Raw genomic sequence first — 15,255 nt, 5'->3', positions numbered from 1 at the left:
AACACTAACAATAATCTGTGTGAAAGAGAATAATGAGTTTGGCATTGGTACTGGAATGGTTAAAAACATAAAGCTAAAAAATATGGCTCTCGTAATGAGGCTGTTTTTATTCCCATGAACGTATAAGTGTCTTCTGCAGATAATGCCAAACACCCACTCTCTTTTAAAATGGTCGCTCCTCTCCTTACGGACAATGTGCTGACTGTAAGTAGTTTATGGACGCTATTGATGGTTACTTCGACGATTGGCCATTTACGGTACGCTTCGTCTCAATTAGGATGTGGCCCATCATAACGTGCCCTGAAATCCACAATAGGCGAATGTTTCTCAATACTTCCTTCATCCCACGCGATTCCTCACGGCCAAGTGTTCTCATTCTGCCTCTCTTGCTCATTTACAATCACTCTCTTTTTTGTCATTCTGCAATCCATGTCATTTGCTCACTATTCTAGTCTCTGACTCTGCAGCGTTCATGTTTTTTTTTTCATAGTACTTTGTTTATCTCTTCCATTATAACGTTATATTAGGGAAAATGTGTATGTTATCACTTCCTGAAATTAATTTACGCAAAAAAGTAATCGTTAAAAGATGATATTAAACAAAATAATGAAACGATGCGCCAAAAACAGAGCTTAAGAATCACAAGATTAAAAAACCCATTGGTACAGCAACGCGGTTGCAACGGTTTGGCACAATTTCACACTTGGATTGAAAATTGGAGCATTCTAATGCCCTGGCAGTTGGGCAAGATAACTGCACATACACACGTACACATACATGGGCACACTTGTTTACACTAAAGAATCTAGACCTTATTTAATTATACACATGCACACATTCGCTAACGTGAGCATCTCGCACCAGCTGAAGCAGCTATAGAGGTCACATTTGCAGAGGGGTTCCTCCAGAGAACCTCCAGAGCAGTACAGTACACGAGGATGCGTCTTCACGAGTGTCCGACGACTCCGCAGAGCTCTGGGCATATCGAGCCGTCCAAAGTGTGGAGTACCAAACCGTAAAGGCTTCTCGCACAACGAGTATTACCGCATTAACGATAACTATATTTGTAACGGAGGAGAACTATCGTTGGCCTGTTGCACACGGGTCCTGCGTGCACTTGTCGAATTGCAAGGATGACTCCACTCCACGGCACCGTCCGAAGGCGCAGATAGCAATGTCAGGATGATGCGCAAAGCAAGCTGCAGTTGTTTGCAGTGTCGCGTGCACGTTACCGCCGCGTTCGAATACTTGGTCCGTACGCGCCTGAGTTTCCGACGGCACTGAGCAGAGTGGGCGATCGACGGGCTCTAGCTCCGTTCTCTCGTTCTCTCGCATTTTCCGAAAACCTGGACTGGATTCTGCCCCCACCGACGACTGGTCTATCCGCACGGTCGGTGTCACGAGACAAGCACACGCCGTGTCTGCGTAAGATTACGGAGAAAATGGTGGCCACAACCATCATGAGAAATGTAGGAAAATGCATGCCGTGCGAGCACGAGCTCTGGAAAAGCGACGGGCATGTGGCGAGAGAAAACCGGGGAGAGTCCAACCGCACGGAGAACTGTACTACAGATTCTGATGGAAAAACGTGAGCCGCGTAATGATACAAGTCCAAGAGAGAGTAACGTGGCCATTACACAGCGGCAGGATATCCGTGAGTAAAGAGAAATCGAGATACATATTAATGTGCCCTAGAGAAAGCGTCGTAAGATAAACGAACCACTTTACCGCATGTGACTTGCGGAACCCGTGTGCGTATCCTGTTGTGCTCGATGCTCGATCTCATGGATGTCTCGGTGCATTAGATGTTTTCCAAAAAAACACTGTTTAGTGTCCCTTTCATGATGAATGATGTTCAATACGTAGTTCAACGCCACCAGACTATATCTTTGGAACATACAAATGCAGATGCAATCAAACAAGTTTTGACGTTTGTGGTCAGAACGACGGTGCGCAAATCACACTCAAAATAAACAATCAAAGCAAACAATTGGACAGACTGGAATCGTGTTAATAGTCTCCGCTGCACCTGCTACTGCAGCACTGAACCCTGGCACTGAATTATCCCGAATGGTAACAATAGGGTTTATTAAAAACACGACTTCGTTTGTTTTTGAAAATGATGAAAGGAAATATTTTCTTTTTGGGAGACTTCGAGGAACACATTTTACTGCCAAGTGCAGAAAACAAACGGAGTATGTGCAACACATATTATTATGGGCCAATACTTAATGGTTTTACGATTTTTTTATTTTTTGTCCTATTTAAAGATTATCATTTGCACGTATTTTTCTGTCACATCACAAATTGTTTTAAAATTGAGCGTAATTTTTCAATGAAGAGACTCCGTCCATTTGGTTCCTAATATTTACAGTCATTTTGCTAAAGCACCACCTCTAACATTCAATCAGTGCCAATGTCCTGTAAGCCCTGCACAATAGACGCTATTTCTCTTCCTCAGCGATCTTCTTCTTGGCCAAAATGCTGGTACACATTTTCACGAAATTCTTCAAAGAAAATGAAGAATTAAATACACACGTTACCCCTCTTTGATTACTTAATCATATTCCCGTATACGTACAAAATACGGATCCACCCCTACTAACACAAAACAAGATACAATAACCCTTCCAGCCTGGCATTTTTCCATCTCGTATGTCCATAGTCATAAAATATTATCGCCAAAATTATTTGAAATGTTTCACCTTTCTTTTAAAGACTTCAAAAGGTTCTATGTGAAGTTAGCGAAAACTTCACACTTAATAAGTTTTATTAGTTATACTGTTAAAAATAACTTGGGGTAGAATACGGTATATGTACTTCCTTAATGAGATGAATCTTTTTGACTTCGAGGCATCCGATTTAATTCACATCAGGTAATGAGCTTATTGGACCATTGGCGCGGCGCATACAACAAAACCAAGTTTTACATAAAATAAAGGTTAAAAATATCTTGAATAGTTTGAATAGAAATACGTCTGCAAACCTTTCATCTGGTTGTGAACTGGTTCTTTGCTTTGATATTTTTGACCACCACTGTTGCTATGAATGATGAAAAAGAATTCAGATGTTCGTGCGTTAGACCAAAGCTGTTCGGAAACAAGTTTTTCTTTATTTCGAATGCGAGTTTATTCGTGAACTGCACATAGCTTGCTGGGAGTAGGTGGGAGCAGTACGGGTTTTTCCTTCATAGGAAGTTCAAAGTTTGCACCTGGACAACTAATGAATGAGTTTTTGAATGTTAACTGCGAGCTCCTTAAGACGAGTAACCCTTTCGATTACCAATGTCTTTTCGTGGCTCGATCGTTGCGTGCTTCGGTTTCGATGTTGGTAGAGGTAGGGTTTGGATGAATCTTTCTTCACGCGTGTTTGAGCAAAGTGAACCAGGCGCAATTGAAACGAATGCTCAAAGTCTTCTTCTCAGCAACCTTGATCATGAACTATGATCAAATAGGTGCAGGAAAGGAATGAGCGACAGAGAGAGACAGAGGTAGGGGGAAAGTGCATTTGTGTGTGTATTCATAAGTGTTCAGCTTATGAACACTTGCGTTTGCGTTTACGTTCACTCTTGCGTCGACCATCGCGTAAGTCGCTTGTGCTGTGCGCGATCGCGAGCGTGGAATACGACGTTCTCACTGCGCAAGTTTGTTTACGAGGCCATAACTTCGTCTGGTGCTCGGAAAGATAAAAGTGTTTTATTTGACAATCCTCCAACCAGTAATCTGCTGTCACGTCGTAGTAGTAGTAGTCTGTTTTCAAACGATTGCCCCAGAAGAGAGTGAAACCGAAGCGAGATTTCACTCAACTTCATCCAGGTCAACTGCATAATGAGCTTGGATCAAGCAAGTGCTCCACAAGTCACAGTGAGGCACGCTTCCTGAGTGTAAAATGTAATAAAAGAGAAAACTAGTGTTTATATGCCAGCAAGTGGACGGTTTGTTGGAAAATAAGTTACCGCAATGTTACGAGAAGTGCAAACCGGAAACATAATCAGACCGGGCTTGATGCAGTACTGTAGCTTTCGAACCGGAAATTTATAAATCGGAACCGTTGCAACAGAAGATTTGGTGGTCGCCGACGCTGTTTCAAGGCCAATCAATGGTTGTTGGAGTGGTGATCGAAACTGTTGACTAGTTAAACAACATATTTGAGAACAAAACAACCTTTCCAAACTCGAAATGCTGGACCCGTCGAGAAAGAAAAAACCTGGGTGAGTAGTGATCATACCTCCAAACATGTAACACCAAACCTGCCAGGCCAATAGTACACTGTGTCAAAACTTGACCGGTATCGGCGAGTAGCATTTCATTCGATCAAAACGGATTGAAACAGATGTCTGGGATGAGCCGAGTAATGAAGGATAAACTCCCTAACGTAACTTTCATTACGGTTTCGTAGTGAAACAATGATGTGTCTGGCGTTCGAGGTAGCTTCTAGTTCCCATACTACTAACTGACCTGGCCTTGTGAAGTGTTTCCAGCATGATATAGTTTTGCGCGCGTTACAGGTACCTAATTCTATTATGAAACACTGTAATTACTTTCAAGCTCTTCCAGTGGCCTAGGTATAGTCCTAGCGGAATTGGTACCGTTGAAACAACCCTCCCACATGAATATATGCTGTCGAAACACGTTTTGATGTATATGGTGACGAATCCTATGTACGAATGTATCCTAATTGCCGGTAAATCACCCTAAAAATCCCGGAAATTAATTGACCGCCCCTTGCTGTGGCTACAGGAATCCCCGACAAATTCACGTGTCCTCTGATGAATAAATTATTTTGATTGACTTTATTAGAAATGCCTCATCTTCCTATCGTTTCTTCCGGGAATAGGCAGTAAGTAGTTTCCATCGTAGGCCTCAACATCCGCGAACTTCAATTAGTAGGTACAGAACAACGCCACTCTTCATCCTGACTGTCGATTCAGGCCTTGGCTCTTTTAAATATCTAAAAAACCATGTGTGTGTGAATAGTGTGTCAGTGTTGATCGAGCTTATGATATTCACGAGTAGAAAGCTTCTTTTGTGCTTAATATATTCGAATATAGAAAGAAATTTTGTTTGTTAAAACGCGTCTATTCGCTCTTAGTTACAGCGAAAGCAACAAAACTTTCGGGAGTTTCTTTTGCCCGCTTTTGCGGTTCTTCATGACTGCCATGTGATTTTAATTTGCACACGATTAGCGTTCTTTTACATCAATGGCTGCTGGAATCATGTGTATCACACGATAGGCTGACGACGCGTTTCGCTCGTTACGACGGTGATAGTGCATAAGAAGTCGAGATAAGAGCACAACCAACAATATCCATACGCATCCCCATGCTTGGGCAGATACATTCCAACACCATGAGCCATGAGCTGTCTACTGCCAAATTTACGGATAATACAAGATAAACTAATGTCTATGCGTTACAGCTGTTAGTTTATTCCTATCGTCTGGCTTGTTCTATGGTTCGCTTCAGTTGAACATATGCACCGATGTACAGCGTACTAAAGTATGCTTTCTAACTGCAAAGCACTTCGTATAGGTTCATGCTCTTACGAAATGGCCTTCGGTGCGTAATGGACGCAAATCTGGCAATTTTTTGCCGAGACACAAACATTGCATAACTTCCACAGAATATTCTTTGTTGGCCATCCTCAAACCTCCTCATTGTGTTCGCCGTACACCAACACCGCATATCGAAGAAAACAATAAACCTCTCACCTTCAGTGCGGCGTTTGCGTGGTTTTCTTGTACCGCCGTTTCGTTTTTTTTGCATATCGTACCCATAGACCCCCATGTCTTTTGTTGTTGCTGCTGGTCATGATGCTGGTCTGTGATATAGGCAGTAGAAAACCTAGAGTGATCTACGCAGACCTCTATACAACTGATCTTCCGAAATCGAACGCATATACGGCATAGCCAGTTCTTGCTCTAAACCAACTGAAACCTACTGCGACAAGCAAGGAAAGAATCCATTTGGCCCATTGGCAGAAATTCGTTTTGCTTTGCATTTATGTGTTTTATAAATTTCAATTCATTGAATATAATTGAATGTCTCATCAAGCCTTTCAATCACAACGGTCGACTTGGCCTTGATTCTTTTATTTCTAGACAAACCGCCAGACTCTTCTTAAGACTGTTCTTCAGACTGTTAAGCTCGAGTTTAACAATTCTCAATGTGTGCGGTTCGTTCATTTTCAGTTGATGTAACTTCATTCAGTTCCTTTGGAATGTCGCGGACACTCGTTCAACGAGCGTCCGCTACGAGTCAACTCGTCTACCCCGTTATTGACCTTTGTACCCTGTTGCTCGTTTACGAGATTTTGCTGATTCACAATAAACCTACAAAAGGTACCGCCATAAGTACGAAACTTCGTGAACCGCATAAAATTTTACACAACCTTTCTGTCATACTCTGACCAGAACAATTTGTACGCGGTTTTGCTTTCTCTTTTCTAATCTAATTCTTTAATATGTTTTCGGCAAATTGCACATTGCATTAGGCTTTGCACATTGCTTAGGATTTAACGATCGACCGTCACATTTTATACAAATAACAAGGTGCGTGCGGAGACGTGGGAGTAGTGATTCAGGCACCCGACCTGAATGTCAAAAACTCGCAACTATCGAACAACAATCAGTGACTATAATTAATTGGCACAGGCTCTAACTACAGCTATAGCGATAGAAAAGTGATTTGCTTGAATCGAATTGCATAATAGAGAAGTCGCCAAACTGAGCAAATACAGTAGCGTAATTTTACATTTCAATTGAAGCTGTTTCCATTTTTTTATTGCTCGTTATGCAACTTTTTTTCCTTTTCGGTTCGAATTTATTATTTATTATTTTGATTACTTTACCTTCTTTGTATTCAATACACAGGGGTATGTGTACTTGGTCGATCTTACGAGGAATACATTGTTTAACAAAAACATATTAAGCTTACAAAAGCGACTCAGAAAACGACTGTTGTTGACAACAACACCAACAGCGTGTTTCACGATCGGACATCAATTTAACCTTAATTGAAGAACGTGCTACGGTGGAACCATTCCAACGCAAAACTTACGGTTTGATCCATTTATTAGTAAGACCAAATGTCAACCATCATAAATTTAATTAAAGCTAGCGATCGTCGGACCGCCAGGCTTCATTTGATGGCGATATGAGAAGCAAAAGTGTGCAAGCATGAGAATATTCGAGTGAGAATATTACTTTAAATAGTGTTCATACTGCAGTCCAAATTGAAATATGAACCACCAACTCAGGGAGCTATTCTACGTTTCTCTTCTATGTTTTGTGTCAAAATTGTGACCACTTTGTTTATCACTTGCGGTTGATAGAAGTCTAGGATAAAGTTAGTTCTCGTTTGAGTCGTTTTACCGGTCTTTATTACTGCGCAATGGTTTCCCGATTTCTCTTTTGGCCTCAATATCGACATGCATTATTGTTTTCGACCTTGATATGACCGGAGAAATTCAAATGTGCACTCGATTATTGGGTCATTTTTCGTAGAAAGTGAAGAAAATAGTGTATAGAATAGAATAGAATGCCCGAATAGAATGCCTAGAAACATCTAGCCTCAAAACCATTTGACGACATGAAATTCAAATTATGTTGAAGTTCGAGGCCTCCATTAGTAACTATTCTACTCCAACGCTTTCGATTGATAGTGTCCTCATTGCTTGGCGAAAAGAAGTTATCTCTTTACTGCTTGAGTTGCGCTTACAGTAATTAAATAACTTGCATAATATAATTACTTTCGCCAATTACGCTCATAATTAGACCACGTCGGTTGCCATTATCAAAAGCACTTCCTTTTCTTAACCACACTTGGTATGAAGTAAAATCGACCAACTACCTGCTGCATATGCTGGTATGTGGTTTTGTCTACCGTTATTCTGGGCTGAAATTAATTTTCATTCATCGAACGAGTAAAGATATACTTGTAGGCATGTTACGACAATCATTTCTGCGTTGAAAATTGACTTCGGACGCAAGCAAGGGGCTGATCTGTAATTATGATGACTAACACTAATACTGTGAACTATAGATAGTTGCACGTGAACTGCTATTCGGGTTATCTGCGCTGTGGTTACTTTACATTATTACAACCAACTATACGCCGCATGATCTGTCTCTACCAATCAATCATTCACTGTGTAAAATGATTATTGATTGTGTTTTTAATCAATCTGCACGATAGTCTTAGTAAGTGAATACGGAAACCGCCGCTGGGTTTGAGACATCGTCGAAAGCCAAAGTTATTATTTTCTTTGCATTTTTCCTTGGCACAACAAAAATACCTAAACTGCAAAAATGTGAATCAATCTAGTGCTAAAACGTCCCTAATCCAGAAAACCACGTTTTACACAACATTGGAAACGATACAAATCGCATGAAGCTTGGAGCCGCAGAATGCATTGCATATTAATCAATCACACAGACCCTTTCACTTTCAAACTTCCATCAGTTCTATCCAAAACGGTTCCGATTATCAACTGGTATTAGCAATGCTGATTTTTACGCAAAACGCAGATAACCCTAACTACAAGAAATATGTTTTTGCACCATCATCCATTGGGGGACTATCGACAGAGGAGGGGCAGGACGTGAACAGGAAACATTCCTTGAGGTATTGCGTCAAACAGCGCACATGGTACCTGGCAGGTTGTCGCCCCCGCGTCTGAGGGCCCTGAACTTGGCTCTAGAAACTACCACTATAACGTACAGCAACTTAGACTATCTCGAACTCGTACTCGAAGATAAAATAAAAACTTGTCTTGAATTCTTTTGGCTGGAAGTGTATTGCTAGGGACGGGTCTCCACTTTCTTGATATGAAACAAACGGCATCAGAGATTTAACACATATGCCATTGCTCCGTTTATATCACACATTCATATGCAATTGCAAACCACTTCCGAAGCTAACCTTTTTTGTCAGATTTATTTATTGCATTGAAATTATTCCATAAATCTGCGTCATTCAACATGTGCGGTATTGCTTTTAGAGGCGTGGGCTGCGCTGCTTAAACCGTAATGATCTGGGCCTTCCATAAGTAACCTTAAACGTAGAACGGTTGTTGCATGTACACAGCACACGGTAACAACAACCACCGGTATGAATTAGGCTGTTGTTCCAGGTGGTTACTAAGCTTCTCAATACGAATCACCATTTGATTACCATTTGATTTTATGGATTTTTTTTTGTACAGCACCCACTGGATTGGAGGATGTAAATTTAAATAACATTTAAATACTCAGTTTAAAATATTTAAGGAATAAATTGTTTCATCTGTTGAAAAATTTTGGTGTGATCTTAAAATATGTTTTGTACATATTGTAGAGGCTGTAAGGTAGTTGATGAAATCAGAATTTCTTTATTTTAGGTGATTTTCAACAAAACCCTTTCTCTAGAACGGATTAACAAAGTCTACAAACTTTTTCCCCGACCTGATACTTACTCGCGGTAGATCGCGCATTGCTTAATTGTGGTTTGAGAACTCAGCTTTAAGTTCGTTTATCTACCCCCTTCAGTATGGCGCTAATGCAGCACTTCCGTATCGTGCCACGAAGTTATTTTGTCACTCTAGGTAACAGTGGAAACATATACTCATGCTGTCGACTGACACACTATTGCGGGTGAAACTACCTCACTGAGCCGCCCCATACTAACTTTGTGTGTTTGCACTCTCGACATTCGACCATAAATGGCTGATATAATGGTATCCAATTTTGAATGCAACAATCAATTGGGATTTAATTGCAACTTCGCGGGTAAGATGACACGTTGTTTTGAGGTTACACATTACCCGATCCTCAGAAGCACGAGCGAGTTGTTTTGTTGCACAACTTTCAAACACGCTCCTGCGTTGCGAGAATTCTTCGACGGGACCGTTCTGTGATGGACACGTGACTGAGCGAATAATTGTGTTTCAATGGCACTCGAATCTCGTGGTGGAAAAGGTTTGACCAACATGTAAACCTCAGTATGCAAATACAATGAATCAGATGTAATAATTGAGCATGTTCACATATTCTTTCCAACGAATTGAAAGAGTGGCATGATTTGAGCTAGTTCACAGTTCGTAACAATCGTGATCATCGGTAGTTCACATTATTTCGAACGAACATCGTGTCGAACTTTGGCTCTGTCCCAATTAGCAAAAGGTCCAAATCATTGCACAGATCGCAACGGGCTTAACAAATACGATCCAGTCCGTTTCTATAAGATTTTTAAAACCGCAACGGGTACATATGATCAGTCTGTTATTTGCCGGTGCTGGTATCAGTTACACTATAGTCATCTAAGCTGAACATTTCTGCTGTTAGAAGCATTCTTGGCCCTACTTTAACGATTTTTATCGATCGATAAAACGATTATGAAGGTTTTTCCTATTGATAATGCTGATCTCGTCTTTCGTTCCAACGTGTTTACGGGCAATTTGAAAACAGACGTTAGCGTGGTAGAATTACTATTGCGGCAAAGAAAAGTACCTTATAGTTGTTATAGTTATAGCGCTATAGCTGTAGTTATCAGCTTGCCTATAATTTTGACCAACTTTTCGTAGAAAGTTTAATTTAAATCAAATTAAAAGATTTGATTGAAAAAAAAAGAAAAATGTGCACTCGTTAGACACGCCTAAAGTTAGGCAACTGGCCGCGCACGTTGCAGAAGTACACGATGATTTCTAAACGCGAGAAGTTTGACAGTTTGACAGCTGACTGTCCTTCGCTGACTTTCGCGACTCTCTGTCTAAACTTGCTGTGAGAATAGTTCAATTCTGAATAACTCTGAGTTGAGTGGTGTCCTTTCTTTTTTGGTTTTTACTTACCTCTTCTATTTTTACACACGGAACCTTTCTGCTGAGCACTGCTAACACATTCCTGAAATCTATCCACCAATGTTTGTTTACCAACAAAGCCCAGTTATCGTGATACAAACTGTGATTGATAAGTATTTTTGTGTCCTTTTCCAGTGGAAATGGTGCGATATCCGTGTGGAGTACTAGTACTGCTGGAATCGACACGGTTCTCGCAACAACGCTAGGAACCGCCGTTACACCGAACAAATTCAATCATCTTCATCAAACAGGTTTGAGTTACACACCTAGCGGGGGCAACTACACCACCGGAGCATTGCCGTCCAGAGAATTGCAGGCAGGCATTGCCAACGAAGCAGGCCTCAATCTCAATCACAGTCACTTTCATATGCCCAGCAACGGCAACAGTAATAGTGGTAGCATCGGAAACAACAGTACCCACAGCCTCAATCTGCAGCAGCAGGGCCACGGTGCGTTTCCGTGGAACAATCGAACCAGTATTTGCAGTACACATAATAAGGTAAGCGTCCGCAATCCGAATGTCAAAACTAACCACTTGTTGCACTGTTTTCGAGAGCTTCAAACTCGTGATCCATCCATCATCACCAGTATCAAAATCAGAAAAACACGTTTCGTGCAAAATGGTTGTGGGAGATCATGTTTCCCGATTTAAAAGCAAGGAAAATGCTGCTACGTCCGTTATAACATATAATCGGAACGACAATGGTCGGCTCGTTTTTATTGTAAGTACATATGGGTTTATGTTTTGCTAAAGGTTTTCATTTTGAACTCCTTTTAAAACAGCTTCCGTGTGCATAAATATAATATTTAGCAAAATTGCTATAGAATCTACAACGTGCATAAAACTTGCTCTTTTTTTATGAAACGTAACCCACTTCCTATTCCGGCGAGGACGGCATGCGCGTATGAGTACAGATATTAAAAACCCTACTAAGGTCGTCCAAAATAATAGGGTCCTACATAATTGGCATTAAGAAATTTTACTATAAAAAACAGTTATCAATATTATGTCATTCTAAAAAGGCATTAGCAATAACAGTATAAGTTTAGTTTAAAAAGTTTTAAGCAATTGATATGAGAATTAGTATTAGCATCGTTTCACCACCATGGATGCCACATGTCACTTTGGCAATGTTAGTCGGAAACGAACAGTCGCTTTTCCCTGCCGCATTTTCCGTCGGCTGCAAATGAAGCGATTTGTAATTTGGCAGCAGCTTCTCGACCTTACCCTCTGTATGTTTTCGGCAGAGGAAGTTACTGAACTTGAAAACCTGAGATGAGTAAATAGACGGTAGAACTAAACCTAATGCAACAAATGTAGTATACAGAGCACACGAAAACCCGATGTTTGAGAGAGAAAGCGAAAAACAAGAGACGGATAAAGAGCCGCGCTCACGCTCTCTGGCTCACGTATCACCATTATAGAGATCAGGTGGTGATCGTATATTTTCAAATACGAAACAATGCATCTACAAATCGGAGCTGCTCGCAATTGGACCTGTATCTCACCTCACTGTGGGTCAAAAATTTTAACCACCACTGCCTTATCCGCTGGTGCAAACGCAAATTTACAATCAGTGCAAAACATTCGATTCAACCAGCGTCACTCGTACTTACTTCTAGCGGCTTACGCTATTGCTCGGCAATAGTTGCGGTAATGGTTTGTGTTCTACCTTGACCGAGCATGACGCCTATCGGCATGGCTGTTTTAGCCCGGCCCGGTCTTTAAAGACCGGCTTTTTGGTACATCAGTTTTGTTCTTAGCTCGTAGATTTTTTGTTCACTATCAGGCTTATTCTGATGTGTACATTCATTTTGGTTTCGTTTTTACGTTTGTTTTTCCTAATTGTACTTTCAGAGGCGATCCCACTTAAGCACAATGTCCCAGACCGGCGATGAATATCACTCGCCCAACTATCTTTCTTGGCGGAAACTGCAGCTCAGCCGGGCCAAGCTGAAAGCTTCCAGCAAAACTTCAGCTCTGCTGTCAGGGTTCGCAATGGTAAGTGAGTTGGAAGAAACGGAAGGCGTTTTCTCCACGTGGTGGTCACGTATCGGCGTTGCTCACTGGCGCCTGGCTTGGTTTGTTAGTGTGTTTCACCTGTTAGCGAGATCTTTCCGCACCCCGGCTCATCGAAACAAGTGCACGATCTAGCTTGCGAATTCATTAATTTAAAAATAGTTCAATCTCAACGTCCTCGTTTTTTTTTCCTGGGAGGATGAGAACCCGGAGGAAATCGTACGTTTGAGGTTTGTTTGAATGTAGAATCACATTATTTATATCGTGGGCGGTCAGGTGGGGTGTTAAGTGGTGTGATGTTAAACGAGTGCTGTATTGTGGATTGTAAATTTACGGGAAAAGTGCTGTCTGTTCAGCATTTTGCATTTTCCTATATTTTCTTATTTTTCACATGTTAAACTGATTTATTTTGTATTTAGCTACATTGATGATGCTGCTAATTTGCTGCATTGATTGAGCACGGTGATGAAGCCATTTTCAAAGGTTTCCAAAGAAGAACTTTGCCCTATAGCTTGCCAATATCATCTGTATATTATGTTAGTATTACTATATATAAATTATAGTATTGATTGAAATCTATAGGAGATGAAATGTTCATAGTAACAGAACGAATTAGAACAAATCTCGCTTTTGAATTTAAATTTCCATGTTTTGAATCGATTCGGATGTGCCTGTCTATGAACTACTAAACTAAGTTTAAAAAGATTTGGAAACGCCACATTATTCCTCTACTGTTCCGGAAGAACCATTGATTATAATCTGATTATTATTCAAATTATAGTCAATGGTCAAACAAATCAATCAATCGATAATCGGCTTGTTTGGTTAAGCATTCCTTATCCTGGCCAAGCCAGTTTTTGTAGCTTAGTTTTGCCTAGCTTAGGTTTGCTTATTTTTTAAATCATTCTTGTCGTAGTTGGTTTGTGATGACGTCGGATTTGCTTCAAAGAAACCAAGTTTAAAATATTTACATCTGAGTAATTTTACTTTTTTGTTTTAGGTGGCCATGGTCGAAGTGCAGTTGGATGAGAATACTAAAGTGCCTCCAGCCATGCTGATCGCGTTTGCTGTATGCACAACGCTGTTAGTAGCGGTGCATATGCTTGCCTTAATGATTAGTACATGCATTCTTCCCAACATAGAAACAGTGTGTAATTTGCATAGCATATCGTTGGTACATGAGTCTCCCCACGAGCGACTTCACTGGTATATTGAAACGGCGTGGGCATTTTCGACGTTGCTCGGATTGATCCTGTTTCTGTTGGAGATTGCCATACTATGTTGGGTGAAGTTCTACGATCTCAATACCACTGCGGCGTGGTCAGCCTGCATAGTTCTCATTCCAGTGCTAGTGATTTTCGTAGCTTTTGCTTTTCATTTCTATCGGTCACTGATGACACACAAGTACGAGGTAACCGTATCCGGTATCCGAGAGCTGGAGATGCTGAAAGAACAGATGGAGCAGGATCATCTTGAGCATCATCATCATCATGGGACTCTGCATCCTTCAGGTCAACAAATCGTGTGATAATGATAGACCAATTTAAAACGATCATTTCACGCTTCGCAATCTCAACAGTTCTATGCATACACAAGTTGCCAACTGTGATTCCCCTTTTCAACAATACACTTTCACCAGCGCCCAATGATACAAGTTCATTGGTATAGGGAAAGTGAGTGGTGAAAGATTTTTTTATTAAATTATTTCCAGCAAAAAACATATAAGCGTAAAACTTAGATTGAACTTATGTTACTGAACTTAATGATACGTTGCGCTATACCAAAAGATAAATAACGAAACTTGTTTTTCTTATACAACAGCAGCTTACAGTAGATTGCATGACTAAGTTGTAAATATTCCTTATTTAACTCAAAAGAAAGCATTGCGAACAAAGTAGTTGCTCAATCAAGCGCCAGGTAACATCCACGTCAAAGCAATCCAGGTCTAATATAACCTTGAAAAATAAATGAAGAAAGTTTATGTGACGTGTACATGTACAATATCCAAACAAATCTACGTTACTCTTATGTCATTAAAATAATTATAAAACGATCATAACAATTTGATAATAAAGCAACAAAAGTAGGAACTAAATGCGAGAATGTTCGTTTTCATTTGTTTTCCAGCGCATGTGCATGTCCATCGATCACAATTTTGGCTACATTTCCGCTTGCTGTGCAAGAACAGGATCAAAAGTCACGTTACTTTATGTATCAAAATAAAATACTCTTGTATCTAAGTACTGATGTTTCTGATCGCCATGCCAAATTTTATTCTCATTTTTCGATGATCCGGCGATTCAAAGGATCGGACTTCCTAGTGACGAATTTGATCGACTTCCCTTCTCACTACCTGTTGCTCCTCCGTTCCAGACGATCGAGCAAAGTTGAATCAAATTGCAT

At 40.6% G+C, this 15,255-nt stretch overlaps 1 protein-coding gene across 1 annotated transcript; it reads left to right on the top strand.

Moving 5' to 3' along the window:
* Positions 1 to 3,630: 3,630 nt before the first annotated feature.
* On the top strand, positions 3,631 to 14,897 carry LOC128277695 (calcium release-activated calcium channel protein 1). Its single transcript, XM_053016195.1, has 4 exons — positions 3,631 to 4,210; positions 10,968 to 11,331; positions 12,691 to 12,834; positions 13,853 to 14,897. The coding sequence occupies exons 1-4, from the start codon at positions 4,179 to 4,181 to the stop codon at positions 14,378 to 14,380; spliced, it is 1,068 nt and encodes a 355-aa protein (XP_052872155.1). The 5' UTR covers positions 3,631 to 4,178; the 3' UTR covers positions 14,381 to 14,897.
* Positions 14,898 to 15,255: the final 358 nt, after the last annotated feature.

The sequence above is a fragment of the Anopheles cruzii genome, chromosome 2 (assembly GCF_943734635.1).
Source record: "Anopheles cruzii chromosome 2, idAnoCruzAS_RS32_06, whole genome shotgun sequence".
Classification (NCBI taxonomy): Eukaryota; Metazoa; Arthropoda; class Insecta; order Diptera; family Culicidae; genus Anopheles; species Anopheles cruzii.
The sequence above is the reverse complement of the archived record's forward strand: the minus strand, read 5'-3'. Positions and strand labels throughout refer to the sequence as shown.

Coding starts and splice junctions, on each gene's coding strand:
- LOC128277695 (XM_053016195.1), top strand. CDS start 4,179: ATGCTGGACCCGTCGAGAAAGAAAAAACCTGG. Junction 11,332..12,690: donor TTTGCAGTACACATAATAAG/GTAAGCGTCCGC, acceptor TTGTACTTTCAG/AGGCGATCCCACTTAAGCAC. Junction 12,835..13,852: donor TGCTGTCAGGGTTCGCAATG/GTAAGTGAGTTG, acceptor TTTTTGTTTTAG/GTGGCCATGGTCGAAGTGCA.